The sequence below is a fragment of the Neopsephotus bourkii genome, unplaced genomic scaffold (genome assembly GCF_033783945.1).
Source record: "Neopsephotus bourkii isolate Nb327-2 ecotype Australia unplaced genomic scaffold, CSIRO-AGI_Nbou_v1 NB_1637, whole genome shotgun sequence".
Classification (NCBI taxonomy): Eukaryota; Metazoa; Chordata; class Aves; order Psittaciformes; family Psittacidae; genus Neopsephotus; species Neopsephotus bourkii.
The window spans coordinates 8,509,351-8,530,526 of NW_026902112.1; the positions used below are offsets into that span (position 1 = coordinate 8,509,351).

The window sequence follows — 21,176 nt, forward strand, 5'->3', positions numbered from 1 at the left end:
TGGATACATGCTTTTCATCTACTTGTTGAAGCACGGAGTGGGAAATTAGAACATGAACATATTTGATATACCAAATAATTTAAAGCCAGGGAGAAGAGAACAGAGAAGGAATTGAAATTTCCTATTTCTCCCTATTAATTCTCTTTATAGAAGCCTCTTTGAAAGGGTATCAGCATCCATCAGCACACAGAGCTCAGAGCTGGGGCTTGTACAGAAACATACCATCTACTTTTAATAGGAAAAAAAAGGGATTATTCCTTTTACACTGAGAGCACAAAATGGTAGAATCATCAGGAGGTGATTAGTGCCAAAAAAGGATGGGTTTTGTATGGCGAATTAACACGAAAGGCAGTTTAAAAGATAGGATTAAATCAGAGACAAAGGTGGAGGTTTATAAAACTCCCAGTCCTACCCCTGTCAAATCAGAGATAAATCTCCCAGAGCACTAAATCCCATGTAATCATTGCAAATTCCTATTATCTTAAAAGGGAGCTGGATTAGGCCTCTAATTCAGTCCTGTAAAGTCTGTTTGGTCCAGATGAACAGCTGAGAGACGGACAATCTCCAAGGAACAACTCTGTGACATGGTCTCAACATCCTTCACTACAATTTGCCAATGCAATCACTCCCCACATTACCCTCCAAACACTGGAGTAAAACTGTTTTTGTCCATCACTGCTAAATGCATTTTGCCTTTCCACCTAGCAAAAAACCAGTATCACATCTTATCTCACAAGTTCCCAGTGAGCCAAACACAAGATACTGTCCCTTGAATTCTTCCTGAGACCAACAAAGGCTTTCCATTATTTACAAATCAAAAGCATTTAGAGACAATCATCTTTATTTTTTTATTTAAAAGAAGGAAATGCCCTGTCACTATTATATAAGAAAAAATATACATCCACCTATTTATACCCATCCTAAACCAAGCATTCAGAAAAAAAAAAATCCTATTCATGCAGGTAATTGCTGCACAAAAAAACCCAATAATAATAATAATAATAATAATAATAATAAATTTATAAATAAAATAAAAATAACAAAATACACTCTTTGGTTCCAACAATTCTCCCAATTTCTCTCAAAAATTGTTGAAACGGTTGAAAATGATAAAAGGAAATCTAGTTAAATCAATAGGATTATTTACTTTTGATTATTAATTCCGTTGCTAGTTTTTCTTGTGTTTTTATTATGCATACCAGTTTTACAAAGTGCATGCTTTATTTTATTTTTTTTTTTTATTTTGAACTGGCAAGCTAAAATGATCCATCTTTTCCTGCCTTTTTTTTTTAATTAATGTTAATACAATCTAAAATCTAGCATTAAAAAATTTACCATGATACACCTGGTATATTGACTTTTTATGGCGCATGCTTGTCTTGGCAAAAAAGCAATGAACCAAATTTGATCCCCTCCCACCCTCCCCATTCCTTTTGGAAGCAATCTAAAAGTTAAAAGCAGACTGGAACACAACTGCTTCAAGGGAAAAAATAACCCAAAATAATACCTGATGCTTTGATTTTTGTCGCATGGCACTAGTCGTGGAATTCCACGCACACGCACGCACACCCAACACGCACGCAAGCACACAAACTGCTCGTGAGGAAAAGAGTTTATTAGGTCAAGAGTGCCAATGGCACATGAAGGCTCCCAGCTGTGTGTGCAACTTTGGATTTGGTACCCACTTCATGTCACCTTGAATCCTCTGACATCCACCGAGGGGGTAATGTAAGGCATACTTTGCTGGAACGGTAATAATCCATGCTTCATGCTCAAGAGCTGAGTCTCAGAGGAGGACTGGCTTTCTCTACTCCCTTCGGCCTCACTCCGTCTCACTCAAGGAACAAAAAATCCCAAAACAATGGAGGAGAACTGGGGGGAAACAAGAAAAGCAAAAGAAGACAAATCCCTTTAAATGGACTTTCGCCTTTTCATCAGCCTGTGGTTATCTGTAAAGCTGTGCAACCCAGGTGAGATGGAGCTAACAGGAGATGGGAAAAGGCTGTTTTTTAATGTGCTTGGCGAGATCTCCTCTATCTTGTAAGAGATGGAGTGAAAGTACTGGGGGTTCAGCTTTGAGCTGAATGAATTTTGGTGGGACACCACCCGGCTGGTGTACTCATGAGACCTGTAACACATGCAGGAACAAACTGACTGAAGGTCTGTTACTTCGGCCTTGTACCGTGGCCGACCATGCTGGGAGTCCTCTTGGATGTGGATAATCATGCTGTTGCGGTTCCCTGCCAGGGACGCCCGTTCCTCAGCATCCCGCCTCTCGTCCTCGCTGTTCATGGTCAAGAACCTGAGAACAACCAGATTTAGAAATGCCCCAATGACTGTCAACCCCACTAGAATGTACATAAAGCTAAAAGCCACATAGAGAGGCTTCTTTTGAAGGGCCCCTTTGGTCTGCAGGGCCACATAGTCTCCAAAACCTATCGTAGTCAATGTTATAAAGCAGTAATAGTAAGCATGGAAAAAGCTCCACTCCTCATACTGGGAAAAAGCTGCTGCTCCAATGCAGAGTGTTCCCATGCAGGAGAAGAAACCCACAGTGACCATGTTCTCCATGGAGACCTCAGTGCTCCTCATCCCACAGCACTTTTTGATGCGTTTCAAGAGGTACTTGACAAAGGTGTTCATGCGCTCTCCCAAGCTCTGGAACATGACGAGTGTCAGTGGGATCCCCAGGACTGCGTAGAACATGCAAAAGGCCTTCCCCGCATCTGTCCCTGGGGCAGCGTGTCCATAACCTGGGAATGAAAAGATAAGACAGTCAGCAAGGCAGATCATGGCCACAAGTCCCCCTTTGTGCCAGCCACGTGAATTGCAGAGTCTGATGCCACAGCCAGATCCAAAGCTACAGCAACACTGCAGTCACACAACCTTTCTATCTCCTTGTCTGTGTCCTGTATCCAAAGCAAGTAAGACACAGAGAACTGCTGTACACACAGGAGTGGAAAGGATGAAAGGATGGACAAGCCGTCCTACTTCAAGTAACTGAGCAGTCTCCTAAACAAGACTCTATTGAATTCATTCACTAAAGAAATGACATGTCCATCCTTTAACACATACGAAAGTGGAAACTTTGGAAATAAGTAGACACTTCCACAGTGTTTTCTGAGAGGAGCTGGTGTTGCCCTATCCCAAACCCAGAGTACACTTATGGCAGCATGGAATTAACAATATTAACAGACCCACCAATGAAAGAAATTCCTTCTCAGACTCTTCCAGGCTGAAAAAAACCTTTCTGCTAGACACCCTATGAAAGCCACCCTCTTCTGCAACACTGTAAGATTCGATGCCTGCCCTCTTTAATTACTGAAGAATAAACAACTTACAAGCTTGTTTTGTAATTTCACAGCTTTTACAGCTAACGTGGCAAAGGTAATTTCATCTAATCCAGGACAGCATAGTTTACAGGAGGTAAAATAACAGCTAACCCTTTATTCTAAATAGAACGATAAAGAGGGTGGGGGCTGTTTTGAAATTCTAAGTTCACTTTTTCATATCACACTGCTTTAAAACTCTACATTTCTTACATCTGAGAATCTAAGTGACAGTACCAAAGTCTCCAAAATGGGATAGCTGGGACGCACCTGGCCATGGTGTACATTGACAATGTAGGTACCACTATCCAGACTCTCCTTGAAGTTAATGAATAGCAACATGCACTTCTTGAACATGCAATAGCTGCAGATCCCCTCATCTATACCTAGGTCAATGAGTTGTTCTCAGGAGACACCTATTTCTCTACAGTCATTATAACAGAAATCCTGGGACAGAACTCAGTGCAGGATTAATACATCTAAATTTTTGCATCTACGTGAGTGCTAGGTGTCCAAGCTCCCATTACAGTTGACAAAGATTTAATGAAAACAGGTAGGAGTGAGTTATTTAACTGACCATCCCAAGTCTTATCTTATGGCAAGATGAAATGACACTGCAGACTGTTCCATTGACCATATTCATCAGGTCCCCATTAGAGTGGCTAAACATCTGTTAACTGCAGAAGAATTTAGACACCTACTACACAAGTAGACAGCCATATGCAAACAGCCAAATGCAGGCATCTTAATCATGAGTAGAGCTCCACTTCAGTGCAATGTAGGTGTCTGCATTGTGGACACAAAGGGTTTAAATTAGCAGCATCTACTAGCATTTGAGACATCTGAGATATCAGGATATCCAGATGAAACACAGGGCATACAGCAGACCCACACTCTTACAGATCAGATGCTGGAGGTCAGACAGCACCTTAGATACTACTGAGACAGGATCATTCCCTTCATACTGCCTCAGTCCTACCCCTCACCTTTAGACTCATGTCATGAATCTGCTGCTCTGAGTTTATCTAACCCTTTCTATGAAACTTCTGACACTGCCCACCTCCTCAGTCTCCTGTGGCAACAGATTACAGAAATTCACTACCTGCTGCATTAAAAGGTACTTCATCATGTAGAGCAATGTCCTTGTTTCAGCTAGTGCTTTTTAGCCTTAGTATCAGAGTTCTACATCTGCCTTCAGCTAAACTCAGCTGTATCTCTGCTCTCAGTTTTCTACTTTCTGAACTGGAGCCACAGGCTTTTTAGCTCGTAAGGCAGAATTCCCTTGGTCGTTTCAATGTCCTTCTCTGGACCTCCTTTAGCTGTATTGAATCATTTTTGAGGTGCAGAAACCAGAACCCTGCACAGCCCTCAGGATGTGAGTACAGCATGAAGTCTGCAGTTCTGTTAGTACAAAAATATGAACACCATTCGATCTTCAAAATGGAAAGCAACAGTGAATAAGGAAAATAAAATGAGAAAATGAGCAATAATGCCCTCAAAGAAGCAGCAGGCATTTCTTCAGCTCAGTTGCTAGTTGTTAGCAGATGGATGGCGACATGGTCTAGTGTGAGGCATCCCTGCCCATGGCAGGGGGTTTGAACAGGCTGATCTTAAGGTCCTTTCCAACCCCAACTATTCTATGATCTATTATTCTTTGTAAAAAGCACAAAATCAGAACATAACTGAATATAGAAAGTTCTTTTTAGGTTACAAAACAAAGGGATTCACCTGTTGCATCGGGCTAGGTAGCCTGTTTATCATAAAAAGCAGTTTCCAAATTACCTGGAAAGTGAAATGCCTTGAATAGATTGATGCAGGGTTTGTTCCACCTGACTGTCCCTCAATAAAAGCTATAATTGCCTCTCATTACTAAGATCAGCTTTTGAACTACAGGGGTGTTAATTAAACCAGGGACATCTTCCCATTTTATAGCTTTAGTTACAGCTGATAAAGAGAAGGAAAGCTTCAGAAAATGTGATTTTCCAGATGGTTGCAGGGATGGCAGTTGGTGGAAATAACTTTCACTTTGGGTTCTAAAGAAAATGGCTGGGGTGAAAAAAGATTCCTCTCTATATTGCTATATCCCTCCCACTAAATATATCCACAGAGGCAGTTTAGGGAGATTATAAAACATTAATGCTTAAACATTATCTCACAACTGCATTTCTAAAATTTGCCACAGACTTCATAATTAACTTGGGAGTCACAGCTCTCCCACAAGACAGCAACAATTCCCTGCTTTACAGACAGGAAAGCACAGGCACCAGCAGGCTATAACTCACAGGGGTAGATAGAATATCCAGAAGTTCTGATTTCTATTCTGTCCCATGTCATACTCACTTTTCACAATATCAGATTGAAAAATACAAAAATGTATTTTACCATATTTTCACCATGAAGCTGGGGGAAAGGAAGGATTTTATTAATGAAGCTGGAATAAAACTTTGCAAATAGATTCATGTATAGGGGAACAGAGTCATGTATTTCTCCAGTACAATATGGTTTTAAGGAATAGGCACCTTAGCCATTTCCTCCAACACTGGAATGATGGGTTTCAAAATACACTAGACAAAGACTTAACTCTCCATTACTTTAGCATTACAGAATCTATCCAGCAATACAGAACAATGCATGAAAAGCAAACTCTAGCACTCCACGTTCTCTGAAATTCAGTAAACCTCAAATTTAAAATGAACCACTGTCTTCTCAACATCAAAGACTGCCTCTGGGAAACATGAGGATGTCAGTCATTGCCAGAGGAAGAAGGGCACAGAGGATCATTAATGCCAGGGTCAGTCTCCAAGTAGCTGGGCTTTACTTGTGCGAAGTAAAGGCAGAAGCAGAAGCCACTTGGTAGCAGATTTCAGCTAGCAAAATTCAGCCTAGCTTCCTCTACATGAATGTTTCTGCCCTTTACCAGAATATAAAGAGATGACACTATGTGAACCATAAGAAACACATGGTTCACAGAAGAAACACAAGGCTCAGAGAGAAGTAGAAAGGTTAAGCATGACATTGGTATTTCTCACACTTCTATGGGGAAGAAGAAAGATGAGAAGACCTTAAAATTAGGTATAGCAAATGCATCCCCTAACAAGCCATGTGGCTGAGATAACAATGAGAAAGGTACAGATGAAGCTTTACATTGCACCACACCTAGGTAAGTACTACCTATACTACTTCACTATACTAACCGGTTTGCTGAACTCCCACAATACAGTAATGGGACCACAGCAGGCAGATTTCTCTGATATTTAATGAGACATAATCTGATTGATCAAGGACAATCTAAATAACTTTCACCTTGATTGGAAGTGATGTCATTAGCACTCTCATAATAACACCCAGCTGCTTAGGCTTTCAAGACAGAGCTCATCTGGGCTGCCACCAAGAATGGTTTGGCATGAAGAAATTCCCTGTCTCAGATTGTTACTCCAATTCTGGACTGCAGAGCACCAATGCACTACAAAAGCTGTCTCCTCCTGATTACAGAATGGCTGGGCTACATATATCAAGCAGAACTTGCAGGCAAGGGAGGCAAAGGGTCAGACTGTAAGGGCTCGCACGCCAAATGAGTACTCTGTTAAAGTCTTCACTGCCCTTGATCTTTCCAGATTTTGTCCATTCTCAGGTGGAAAATTCTCAAAGACCACATGCTTCTACATGTAATTCTAGAAAGAAAGAATACTATTTTCCTGTTTGCCAGAGTGTAGTCTGGGAAAAACCTACTCTACACCCTTTCAAAGCTTATTTTTCCATGGTTTCTTTCAGATGAGACACAGAGGGAAACTCATTTTAGAGTCTATGTGAGATCCATTCAGGAGGACAATCCAAATATCTTTCACTTCTAAAAGGACATTGTGTTGGGGTACCAGGCCACAACCCTAGCATGCAGTGGAACACAGTGCACATGAATCATTCCCTATTTCCGTTATGTCACTCATGGTTTTAGAGACATTTTATCAACAAAAATGCCATGCCTGCATTCAGACTCTAAGCAAGTATCTCTGGCACTGTATAGCCTCATGTGGACAGCCCAGCTTGCTTAGATCTACATCAGTGATCTTTGCACCACACTCAGCTGCAGCGTACAGACAGGCCCGTAACATCTGACTTGTCCTCCAACACAGATTCTCTTGAATAGCACTTTGCTTCTGGGGAAAAAGGGTCTCTACAAACACTTCCATAGCACTGCAATGACACAGATTGCCCAGAATAAGTAAATCCATGGTAAAAATTAAAACATTATGGGAAAAAACCCTTTCACTGTACTACATCTACATGGAACCAACTACAGTACTGCAAGGCAATTGCTACTCTAGCAAAGTAAACTGGGACAAGGGATGGATTCTACCACCAACCCATGACTGTCCACACTTACATCATTAGCACAGTTTGTGTCGTGGCTTTACCCTGGACCAATCAGCACTGTCCCAGGCAAAGTCCATGACCAGTCCAGCCATGGAGGTTAACACTGGCCAGGGATCACTGTAGCTGAGCATCACTCTGGAGCAGTACGTGTGTTTAGCTGTTACTGACATTCTCCATGCTGCATTTTCAAAACACAGCTCATCCTCTACTTAGTAGCATAGATGGAGCCTGTATGGTGCGTATGGTGTGAAGCAAAGGGTACTTTTCTATACTGGGCTCTATCAGAGACTGGGAGAGGTTTGTCTCTAGATATGCACTGGTACCAGGCCAAATACATGATCAATGTTAAAACATAAAGATGAAACGTGGCAGTGGTAAGTTCAGGCCAGTGTGTAGCTGCAGAGCGGCTAAGCCTCATTCTTATTCACGTTCAACGTATAACAGGTTTTAGATGTCTCGAATCTTGAAATAACACTGCGTTATTCATGAGAGATGCTTCACTTCTCTCAGGAGGAGGTTTCTCCCCTCATTCATCTACACATCGTTCATCCCCGTGATGGATATTTGGGCCTGGTTGTCTCTGACAACAGCCTCTGGAAAGAAATGAACTATTTACTCCATCCCTGTGACTCAAAACTTTCTTACTCATGCTGGCAGCAGCCCTGGCCATGAGATAATGAAAATGGGAAAACAGCACCTGGTATTCAGATGGGCAAACATAATTCAGATTAAAACATCTTCCCCATGTCACACACTTCAGAGGTTCATCTGCGTCAGAGGAACTGCCACAAAGAACAGGCTGTGTCTCCTCTGGATTTGCTGCTCTTGCTTTCAGCAGGGAGAAAAAAACATGTCCTTTGAGGTCCAGATGATAAAGGTTTCAGTATGGATCAAGAAGATACTTCATCTTTCTAACTGGTAGTAACTCATTTGCCAGGACAAAGGCGTTTTCATGTAAGGGAATCAAGAGCACATCATGGATGCTGCTATTACATGGATGAAAGCTGCTGTGCAACTACACCAGCCTCCTGGCACACGAGCACCACTTACTCTTCCCAAATCCTGCTGTCTTTCTCCTTACACATCTCCAGGACCCCCTTATTTCTTTCATTCCCTTATCTCACTGCAGCACACCAACTGAACAACCTCTCTTAGTTTTGCACAGCTTCCCATTCCATCCTCAAAGACATCCTCCCCTTCCATCCTCAAAGACATCCTCCCCTTCCATGCTCAAAAGGCAATCTCTAATACCAGGTCAAAGCATGGCACCAGGTTCTCTAGAGGCACACACAGCAATATGGGATGACATCATCTTGTGTTTGAAGACAGGCACATCCTGTGAGAGGAAAAAGGATGTGACAACCGCAGGTATAACCTCAAATCTGAAATCCTTCAATAAGGGCAGCACAGCCTCTCACCCTGGTTCATCTCTGTTCCATGTCCTTATTGCAGAGGTAAGACCATGCCACCTTGGAAATTACACTCACTGTTTTCCATTGCATCACGACCTGCAGATCTCCTATTCTGGGCAGCAAGGATAAAGCAGGCTCCCCTCACCTTAGTCTCCCCACCACAAATGTTTTTTCTTGTTGATCTTAGAACCAAACTGTCAAGATGTTCAGGGCAAACAGCTTCAAAAGCAGATCTTATCAGATAGTCAGACACACACGTATGCACAGGCAATGTGCAGCAAAGAAATGTGGAAAAGAAATAGCTTCTCTCTCTGATCCACTAGCTGGCAGGTGAGGGTTCAGCCAGAGCTGGTCTTGCAGGCAGAAAGCCAGTCCTGATCCACTCAAGCCACGCATACCACGCATGCCTCAGCCTTGGAAATTACCCCCACCACAGTGATCTCTGTAAGCTCACCAGGCACTGTCAGCAAATGGACTGCCTAACATCCCAGCAGCAGACCTGAAGGACTCATCTAAAATGACTGATAAGATTGAAAACAATGCCAGTTTCTTTGCTACCCATCCTCTATCATGTTTTCTCACTCCCTCTTGGTCTGCAGCCATCACACATTACCTGTCAGATGCCTGCCTGGTGTGGTGAGGGTACAAACCTATTCAGATCACTGTGGCAGAGTAGTTGGAAGTGGTGCTCATTCAGTTGTGTGCCCAGTTGTTTCCACCCTCCCCATAGATGGAGAGACCTGGGGGCTTCTCTGCTTTCTCCAGGAAAAGAGCTTGTATCCCTCCTGAACTCACACACCAACAGGACACAGCTCCCCCATTCTGAGAGAAATTGCTGCCTAACAGGGAAGCAGAGATTTGGTCACAATGTTTGGCTCTTTCAGATACCCACTGGGTGACTGCATGAAGAAATTGGTTTACAAGTTTAAACCAAGCCATAAGAAACTTTTCTAATTAGCTCTATTTCTATTCCCATTTCTTGATAATGATGAGCCACATATATCTGTATCTATGCCCATTTCCTCACCAATAGTTTTGAAGCTGCTCACCAATTTCCACCACTTAAAGAAGCTGTAATGTAAACTTGATATTAATCTGTTCTGCTGGGCCTGCCATCTGGCCAGTATGTGAATACACGTAAAACGGCCAAAAAAAATCAATGCAGAGATAGTGCAGAGTCAGCTGCAATGTGATCAGCTCTTTCTCTGTCCTCTGGTTAGAGGAAAGAGACAGGAGTTTGGGGTCTTGCAAGGTGGGTTGCGACATAGAGGCATGGGATATGACTTCAGGAATAGGACGCCTCCATCAGACAGCCTGTGATGGAATACCTGTCTGCCTGCAAGGCTGAGGATGCAAAGCAGGGTTCAAGAGAATTGGAGGATGTTTTGGAGTTAACAGGAACCAAAATATTTCAGAGTTCTGCATTTCTGTTTGTTGTCTTATTTTCTTTTGCACATGAACCATTTCCATTTTTTTTCTGTGTAAAATTTACACTATAAAAGGCTTTTACTAAAAAAGTAAATGAGGGAAAGTGGAAATGTTCAAATGGTCACATGAAACCACTGACAATCTTTCTGCTCATCTATTATGACACAGAAGACCTGATTATCTCAAATCTCCTCTTGTTGAACTTAGCCTGAACTTTTACTGCTTAGATGAGAGATGCCTGTGATCACTAGCAATTCTTCTGAGTAAGATGACAGAGCATCCGAGGTAATTGCCACCTTGTGTACCACCTCCCCAGGAAACCAAAGATGTCAGCACTTGCCAGTTAATTTTGTTGACATGACAACATTATCTCTACTCATCTCTGCAACTGTCTCTGCTTCAGAAAAGAGGCTGGGAAGAGGGAAGAGGTTCAGCTCCAGCACTGTGAGAAGACTGGCACTGAAAACAGCAGTGATTTGGGCCACGTTTCTGGTATACCATTTCATAACCACTCCCAAAACCAATGGCAGCTCTGTTCTGGCTTTCCAGCTGGGCAGTAGTTGATGGATACCTGGAATGCAGCTGAGCCTGGCCACCTTTCTGAAGGCATCAACAGCAGTACAAACCAGCAGCTAGGCACATCACCAGGAGAGCACGTGTGCACCACAGGGACACAGCAAGGCAGATCAGCCAACAAGCTGGATTCTTGTGACAGCAAGAAAAACAAACCTCCGAAATCTAAGTATGATCAGGTTGACCACAACTCTCTGGGTTCAAACATCATCATCACACTAGGGGTCTGAAATATCTCCCTTATGAGGAGAGATTGTGGGAGCAGCGCCTGATTAGCCTAGAGAAGAGAGGACTGAAAGGGGATCTCATCAACGCAGATCAACATCACAAAGGTGGATGTCAGGAGGATGGTGCCAGACTCTTCAGTGGTTCCCAGCAACTGTATGAGGAGCAAAGGCCATAAACTAAAACACAACCAGTTTCACCTCAATATGAGAAAGAACTTCTTTATGCTGATGTCGGCAGAGCACTGAACAGGCTGCCCTGGGGGGGTCATTGGGTTGAATATCTCCCTTTCTGGAGATATCACACAGTATCACAGTATCACAGTATGTTAGAGATTGGAAGGGACCTCAAAAGATCATCTAGTCCAATCCCCTGCCGGAGCAGGAACACCTAGATAAGGTTACACAGGAACGTGTCTAGGCGGGTTTTGAATGTCTCCAAAGAAGGAGATTCCACAACCTCCCTGGGCAGCCTGTTCCAGTGTTCCGTCACCCTCACTGAGAAGAAGTTTCTTCTCAGGTTTAAGTGGAACCTCTTGTGCTCCAATTTGTACCCATTACCCCTTGTCCTTTCATTGTTTGCCACTGAGAAGAGCCTGGCTCCATCCTCGTGACACTCCCCTTTATATATTTATATACACTAATAAGGTCACCAAGATATTCGAACCCCACCGTGGACATGCTCCTGTGTAACCTACTCTGAATGGCAGTGCCTTGGCAGAGGGTTGGACTGGATGATCTCCAGACTCTTTTCCACCCCTAATGATTCTGTGATCTTGGGAGCTTTGTCATAAGCACAAAATGATCAGGTTTTCCAGAGCCTGAACAGCAGCAGTTCAGCACTGTGAACTTTTTGCATCTGTTTTGTATCTCTCAGGCACTGAGATACCTGACTGCGCAAAAGCCAGTAGCACTTCGGAGTCAACATTTTCCCATGCTATCTATTTCTGACTTCCCCTGCATGCCTTTCCTCTCTATCCTCTTTACCCTCTCCATTTTGTCCTCCGAAACGTCATTGGACTGACCTGAGGCTCATATCACATCTAGTCCCAAGACAAATCATGCCCATAAGAAGTTCTCAATCTGAAGAGGATCATAGCAACCACTAGGAAGAGACTTATCAGGTCGTGTTATCCATTCCAGAGGGCCAGCATGCAATTGTTCCCACAATATATTCTCCAGGGCTTTGTCCAGTTTTGTTTAAATGATTGAAATAACAGGGTTTCTTCTCCCTCCCTTAGGAAATTATTTCCCTGTCTACCAGATTCAGATATTAGGAAGGTTTTTTTACATAGATAGCCTGCACTTTTCTATGCTGCCTTTTATCACAGTGTTCGTTTATAGCCCTCAATCCAACACACTCCATTTCTCTCCATCATTACTTGCTCCTTTACTCTTCTTGGAGATAATCACAGCTTTATCCCTTAGTCAACATTAACTATAAACAGATCTCTCTGGGGCAAAGACCTGTAGCAAGAAAGATAATAGGTGTTTTACAACATATAGCTAGATTCAGATTTTAAATGTCTCTTCAGAAGCAGCTCCTTATGTGATCAATTCTATTGTGCTTGCCTGCCATTGCTCTTGCTCTTCAGAAACTTTCAGGGTCTTTGCTAAAGTCGTGTACAGTCATTGTAGATGCAGAACCATGCTAGCAGTTATCAGTTCTCTGGACTGCAAAATGACTTCTTCAGGTACGTAGATCTGAATGGTCATCACTAACATTATGTCCTCATTGTATAGCAAACTTTTCCTGATGCTGCTATTCCTTACATCGTAAAGGCTCCTCCTATTATTGCTATGGAATTGCACTAACCATTATTTTTTCCCAACCCCCTCTATAAATGGCCATAAATGGCCTTCTTAGGAAATTTTAATAGCATTCTGTAACTGATTTTGGTTGCCCCCAGTTTACTGGCAATGATTTGCGACCTCCCCATAAGGGAGGAAGATGAAGGAATCACCACCTGCAGAGCTGGTGAGTTGATGCAAACAGTGCTCTGGGGCATGTGGAAAAAATGCATCAGGAAGAAGCGTTAAGGGCTCCTGTCTTAGCAAGAGGCCAAAACTGAATCACAGAATCAGAATGGTTTGGGTTGGAAGGAATCTTAAAGCTTATCCAGTTTCAAGCCCCTGCCATGGGTAGGGACACCTTCCACTAGAGCAGGTTGCTCCAAGCCCCTGTGTCCAGCCTGGCCTTGAACACTGCCAGGGACGGGGCAGCCACAGCTTCTCTGGGCACCCTGTGCCAGCACATCAGCATCTTCACAGGGAAGAACTTTTTCCTTATATCTAACCTGGCAGAGTGGCTTGAATCATTACTGATGTAGTAACCACATCCTCTAAACCTGTGATGCCATTATCCACTGCACTTCACAGGGCTGTATTTGCAGATCAGTGTGACAGCAAATGCTGTCAGAGCTGGTCCAGTGTGAAGCAGCACATCCAATGAGAGATACAGGCTGACATTTAGGCAAGCGGTTCAGCTGTATTCTTACTGAAGCAATTGCATTTTGCCTTTGTGACTGTCTATATGCAACCGAGAGAAGAGCACAACTTGCCATGAGTTTGCTCACCTGTTGTTTTTCATGCCACATCTACTGCAGATTGTTTCCACGCAGAAGATAAAAGGGATATTTTTCAAGCTTTCAGAAAATACTAATAGGCACATGGTATTTTGAGCAAATTCTCCTTTATGCTGCTTGAGAAACCAGGGCTTCCCCCATCCAAAAGGGCAGCTAAAGGAAGGGTTATCGATTCCCACTGTGCTCAGCTTTGGTCCCTGCTAGTAAAACATGCCAACAAATCGATTAAGAGATACAACTTTTACTAATACAGATAAATGGGTACAAGGTCTGATCTAAACAAAGTTTTACAGATACAAACGTGCTTCTTCCAGGGTAGACTCAGTAGGTGAACAGTTGTGTGAGGAGGAAACACCAATTCCTTTCTCCTTTATGTCTCATTCTCTGCCCCTTCTTGACCATGATAAGGAATTAGCCAAATGAACACAAGATTTCCTGCTCCTAGACATCTGCAATCACAGACTTCTTGACATCAGCTACAGCATGTATTGTACCTTTCTCTAATGAAAAGAACTCCAAAGCATGGCTTCTGACTCTGGCTGGCTGCAGTTTTGGCCAAGGCTATTTTCCCTGCAGACACTCTAATTCTGCAGTAGCTTTATTAGTCGAAACCTGGCTTAAGTGGTCTAACAGACAAAGCATGTAGAGTCCATAATAATTTCCCCCACTGCATCACACATACAAACTGAGCAGTGATTTAATTGGATTTATATATAGATTTCATCAAAGGGATGTATGTATTTATTGAAGAAAAAAAGGAAGACAATTATTTTGCTCAAATGCTTTGGATTGAGTTTATTTTACCAATGTCAGATTTTTTCTGTTGTTTTTATTTCCAAGCCAGGCTTATGCTTGAAAGTACAAGCAAAAAGAAATTTCTCAATTTCCCGTTATATATTTTAAGTGTGTTCTGTCAATTGTCTTTGAAAAGCTGAAATAATGTAACCAAAACTCCTGTGAAGGAAGAAGTGAACTCTGACTGAGAAAGCATTTTTGGAACCTGAAACCAAGGAAGTTAATAGAAATATATTGCCCAACTCTACCATCCTGTTTAGTTTTCCATTGAGCCAGTATTAACTCTGAGGTACATTTATCCTTGCGCTTTCAGACAGAAGAGCTGAGCTAAAATGTGAAGGTCAAAGTTTTGCAGTGTTATTCAGGGCTGTCTACAGGAAAATATGCTGGAATTGCAGGATCAGGGTAATTACACTGCTGTAGCTGGGGTGGTCTAATTCACTGGGTTGGCACTTCCAAATGAAGCCACCTCATCCTTTTTCTCTGATTGCAACTTTCATCTCAAGCACAGACCAGGAGCTTAGAGACTGTCAGTACCTTTCCCCACCAAAACAAAACCAGAGGGGCTTCTCATAAGATGCTGATACAACCAGCAGAAACTGTCCAAGGTTAAGTCAGGTGTTTTAGGAACTTGAGCCTAAGAGATATCAAACCCAGAACTTGAGTTCACATGCAGTGAGAACCTCCTTCGTAAAAAGATAAGAGATCCACCTCAGAGCTCCTATCTCTATTTGATAATGCTGTCCCTAAACTCACTGCTCTTACAGCTAAACGTCTTCCTATTTTCAATCTAAACATGGTCTGTCTGTTTCCATGAAAGTCCTTAGCTCAAAGAGCAATCCTCCCAATCTTCCCTACTGCCATAGATTAACAAAGATCAGACATATCTCACCAGCCTGTTGGTTTTGTTTTTTTTTTCTCTAGGATGAATAAACCAGGCACTGCTAATCTGCTGTATGAGACAGTTTCACTCTCATAGCATTTTGCACCTTTCCAGCCTGGATTTAATTTTCTTGTACATCAGCAACCCAAATTTAGATACAGAAAACCAGAAATTCAATGCTTTGTATAGTATTTCATACAGTTTTAGACAGATCTTGTACACAGCACTGACAGAAAACTTGAAATAAAGTATGCATCTCAAACCTACCTATCTAGTTCACAGCACTAAAAATCTACAGGATCTTATTTTGTCTCACACTGATGAAAACAGAGTTATCTTTCTTGGTGACTATGAACTCAGCACCATAACTCAAGTATCCATGAGTTCATGGTTTAACTAGAGACAGGCATTTGAGCTAAGCTCCATCTTAGCATTAAACAGATGGATGCTAAAACTTTCCATAGACTGCAAGCACCTCTTCAACAAATGACCCATGAAAAGCAGGATGGGGTTCAAGTGCGCTACTGAGTCTTGAAGCTGACAAGCATATCCCAATTAGTTATTCTAAAAGTGGCTCAGTTTAATCTCCTCAACACATTTCCAGTTCCTAACAAACGCTTTTCTTAAGACCAGCCCGAGATCTTTCACCCCCTTTCATTTCTTTATTGTTTACAGACATGTCCCTTTCCACATCAGCTCTGATAAGCATGCGGAGCAGCAAGATCGCAGGAGGCAGTGGAGTGAGACACCATTTAATGCACCTGACTAGGCATAATCAGAGCAATACATCACCTCAGTTTTCTATTCCCAGCCACCAGGAATAGTCAAACTGAGTGGTAAGAAATGGGAAGCCGCTTACCAAAACTTCTTCAAACCTCTACTCCTCACCATTCCTTTTTTTGATGGATGAAAAACAATTTCCTACTATAGTTGCCCTTTATGTTAGGGATAGGCTAGAGAGCATCGAGCTCTGTCTGGGGACGGGTGAGCAGTTAACAGAGAGCTTGTGGGTCAGGGTTAAAGGGAAAACAGTGATGGTAGACATTACTGTGGGGATCTGTTACAGACCACCTGATCAAGAGGAATCTGTGGATGAAGCACTCTATAGACAGATAGGAAAAGCCTCACGCTCACAGGCCCTGGTTCTCATGGGTGAACGTAGGCCCCCTCAGGAAGCTCTCGGGTGAACTAGCTACACAGGATTTGGAGAAGGCTGGGGTTCTGAATGACTTCTTTGCCTCGGTCTTCTCTGGCAAAGGCTCTGACTGCACCACCCAAGTCTTGGAAGGCAGACACAGGGACTGTGAGAATGAAGACCTTGGGCCCACTGTAGGAGAGGATCTGGTTCAAGACCATCTTAAGAACCTGAACATGCACAAGCCATGGGTCCTGATGAAATAAGTTGCTAAGCCACTGGCCATCATATTTGAAAAATCATGGCAGTCAGGTGAAGTTCCCTATGACTGGAAAAAGGGAAATATAACCCCCATTTTCAAGAAGGGGAAAATGGATGACCCGGGCAATTACAGACCAGTCAGTCTCACCTCTGTGCCTGGCAAAATCTTGGAGCAGATTCTCCTGGAAGGCATGCTAAGGCACATGAAAAACAACACGGTGCTTGGTGACAGCCAGCATGGGTTCACTAAGGGGAAATCCTGCCTGACCAATTTGGTGGCCTTCTATAATAGAGCTACAGAACTGATGGACAGAGGTAGAGCAGCTGATGCCTGGAGAAGAGAAGGCTGCGTGAAGACCTCATAGCAGCCTTCCAGTATCTGAAGGGGGCATATAGGGATGCTGTGGATGAACTCTTCATTAGGGACTGTAGTGATAGGACAAGCGGTAATGGGTTAAAACTTAAACAGGGGAAGTTTAGACTGGATATAAGGAGGAAATTCTTTCCTGTTAGGGTGGTGAGGCACTGGAATAGGTTGCCCAAGGAGGTTGTGAATGCTCCATTCCTGGCAGTGTTTAAGGCCAGGTTGGACGAGGCCTTGGGTGATATGGTTTAGAGCAAGGTGTCCCTGCCCATGGCAGGGGGGTTGGAACTTGATGATCTTAAGGTCCTTTCCAACCCTAACTATTTTATGATTCTATGATTCTATATATAAAAGAAACAGCACTGCTGAGGGTCCACTGGAGTTCCTGTCTATAATAACAATGCTCCACTGCACTACCCTTCCCGCTCACGCCCTGTATTTCCAGAGTGATATCACATTCTTTAGTTTGGGATTGGAGTTGCAGCACATGCTCTGTTTCGGACTCTCAGTAAAGATCCTGGTTTTGTGGAAGTTCCCTCATCTGCATGTTTCTGGGAATCAATATCTATAATGATGTGGTGAGTTGGCTGGTCACCAAGTCTCTCTCTTACTTCCTCTTCATCAAGAGAACAGAAGGAAAAAGGATAGTAAAACTTATGGCTTGAGGTAACAACAGAGACATTGCTCAACAGTTACCATCATGGGCAAAAGAGCTTCAACTTGAGGAAGATTTACTGCTAACAACAGTGTAGGATAGTGATAAATAGGCAAAGCTTCCCTCCACTCTTCCCTTCTTCCCAGGGTCAACTTCCTTCCCAACTCTTCTGTCTCGTCCTCCCCATTTAGCACAAGGGGATGAGGAATGGGTGTTGTGGTCATTCCATGGCACTTCCTCTCTGTCACTCCTTCCCCCTCATGTTCTTCCACAGCGTGGGGTTCCTCCTACAGATTGCAGTCCTTCACAAACTGCTCCAGCGTGGGTGCAGTCCTTCAGGAACAGACTGCTCCAGTCATGCCAGACAATCTGCTCGAGTGTGGGCTCCTCTCCACGGCCTGCAGGTGGGTATCTGCTCCATCGTGGACCTCAGTGGGCTGTAGTGGCACAGACTGCTTCACCATGGTCTGCAGGGGAATCTCTGCTCTTGTGCCTGGAGCATCTCCTCCCCTCCTTCTGCACTGATACTGATGTCTGCAGAGCTGTTTTGCTCATAGAATATCACTCTCAGAGCTGCTGCATGGCATTTTTTACCCTTTCTTAAATACATCACAGCAGCACCATCAGCATCTCTGATGGGCTCAGCTTTGGACAGCTTGGAGCTGGCTGAAGCTGGCTGAAGCTGTCCAATGTGGGGGCAGCTTTTGGTGTCTTCTTATAAAAGCTACCCCTGCAGCTGCCAGCTACCAAAACTTTGCTATGTAAACCCAATACACATCAAGCTAATTTTTATTTTGCTTGCAGGTCTTGGAAATAATAAGTCCACTTTCAGACTTGCTACTTCATTTGCTGGTTGGTCTCATTTGCTTTGCAAAACCATAAGCAGTGTGATGGAGCTGTTGTCGCCTGCTTCAAGTGCTCACACTGAGGCTCAAGCTGTTTCTTAGTCCTGAAGACCTCCTGATTTTCTGCCTGTGTAGCAGCAACAGGATTATAAACCTGGCAATGGGTTATTTATGTCTGCAGAAGACTGGCTCTCAGCTTGAAAGAGCCTGTTCCAGGGAGAAGACTCCAATGAGCACCAGCACTGGGTAACCACATTGCTTTTCTTACTAGGCAAATAGGTGGTACATGGCATAATGACAGAGAAGCTGAAAATATCCCTCAAAAGAAAAAAAAAAAACAACTCTTTTTTGCTTACACTGAATCTCAGACAGATTTCTGTACTCACTGGCCTATTTCTCCCAACAGCTTCTTTCGATTTCTTTTCTATATTATAAAACCATAAAACCATAAAATCATAAAACCATAGAATGGTTTGGGTTGTAAGGATCTTAAAGCTCATCCAGTCCCAAGCCCCTGCCATGGGCAGAGATACTTTTCACTAGAGCAGCTTGCTCCAAGCCCCTGTGTCCAACCTGGCCTTGAACACTGCCAGGGATGGGGCAGTCACAGTTTCTCTGGGCACCCTGTGCCAGCACCTCAGCACCTTCACAGGGAAGAGCTTCTGCCCAAGAGCTCATCTCAGTCTCCCCTCTGGCAGGTTCAAGCCATTCCCCTTGGCCTGTCCCTACATCCTATTGGAAAATGTCCCTCTCCAATTTTCTTGCTGTTCCCCTTTGGTATTGGATGATTGCTATATAATGTGACTCCAGAACCTTCTCTTCTCCAGGCTGACCCAGCCCAGCTCTTTCAGCCTGGCTCCAGAGCAGAGCTGCTCCAGCACTTGCAGCATCTCCGTGGCCTCCTCTGAACTCGCTCCAATAGCTCCATGTCTCTCTTGTGCTGTTGCCCCAGAGCTGGATCAGGACTGCAGTGGGAGTCTCACCAGAGCAGAATCAACTCCCCCAACCTGTTTATTGGCCATAGCCATTCCTCTTCTTCCCCTGCCCCACCTACATGTCCCTCCCATACTGTTTCTGTGTCTTCACCCTACTTGTTTTCATTTGCTGCTACCTGCCTTTGGTCATCTTTTCATCCTGTTTTTTCTTTCTTTCATTCCCATCTGCCCCTTCTTCATTCTCTTCTCTCTTGAATAGTCAAACACCTGCCTCCTTAGGCAATACATAATAGTTAAAATAACTTCATAGCCTATACCCACCCTATACAACAGTTGTTCTATGACTGCAATTGCCAGCTATAAACCATCAGCCTTATATTTGCAGTCAAGATTAATTCTGGCATGGTGCATTATAAAATTAGCCATCCTTGGCAAAGCTACTGGCCTTCAGTTTTAGCAGGAACACAATTAAGTGGAATTTGCACAGTCAAGCTAGAGCAAAGCTCAGAGGAGACAGACATCATGAAGTTACTAGATTAGGAGGTAACCCACCTACTCCTTGGTTAGATCAAGCGCTTGAACACTTTATATTATGTTTTAGAGCTAATAGAGACAAAATGAAACCTCTTAGGCACTTTCCCTCCTTCCCTCCGTCCCCAGCCAAGCTGTGGGGAAGCACATGTAGTAATAGCAAACGAAGAAAGGCACTACCCAGGTCTCCAGATTTTGGCTTTGCTCAGAAGGTAACCTGTGCTACCTGAGCAAAAACGTTAACTTGATAGGGACCCTGGAGCATGCACACAGCCTGTGGTGCTTCCGAATTAAACACACACACACTTCATAATCAGAGCTGTGCCCTCACCCCAGGGCTAGATCTTCGGCTTGTATAAGTCAGCAGAATGCCCTAAGAAACTACTTTGATTTATGTTAGCTAAAAACTGAGTCCCAAAGCCTCTGTGTGTACAAGAGGATGTGTTGGCATAACTGATGAGTGTCTGGGCGTTAAAGCAGTCTTGCTTACACGGATTTTCACCACGCAGATAGGACCTTGTATATTCATCAGTAGCAACTGAAGCTTTACCTCTTCTCCAAATCAGGTTTTGATTATTGATATGCAATGCTCCAGAGCTGGTGCCCACAAGCACCATCCTGCTGGGGCAATCTCTCTCCCCCCGGCCAGCATCCTCAGAGATACAGTCCAAAGGAATCAAAATCAAGCAATTTGCTGAACATGCCCTATTTCGTCATCACAGTGGTCCCCAAATCACTGTGTTTGGCACGATTTTGGAAGAAAACTATAAAACACAGAACAGTTTCAACCCACCATTTTTGTTTCTTTTTTCTTTTTCACAACCTGTGATGTGATTTACTGACATAAAAT

At 43.4% G+C, this 21,176-nt stretch overlaps 1 protein-coding gene across 1 annotated transcript in view; it reads right to left on the minus strand.

Moving 5' to 3' along the window:
* Positions 1–1,433: 1,433 nt before the first annotated feature.
* The window catches only part of KCNK9 (potassium two pore domain channel subfamily K member 9), an 80,467-nt gene continuing 60,724 nt past the window's right edge, over positions 1,434–21,176 (minus strand). Inside the window, exon 2 of the mRNA XM_061374157.1 lies at positions 1,434–2,753. Within this exon, the coding sequence (XP_061230141.1) occupies positions 1,912–2,753 (842 nt within the window). The 3' untranslated portion in view covers positions 1,434–1,911. The remainder of the gene's footprint in view (positions 2,754–21,176) is intronic.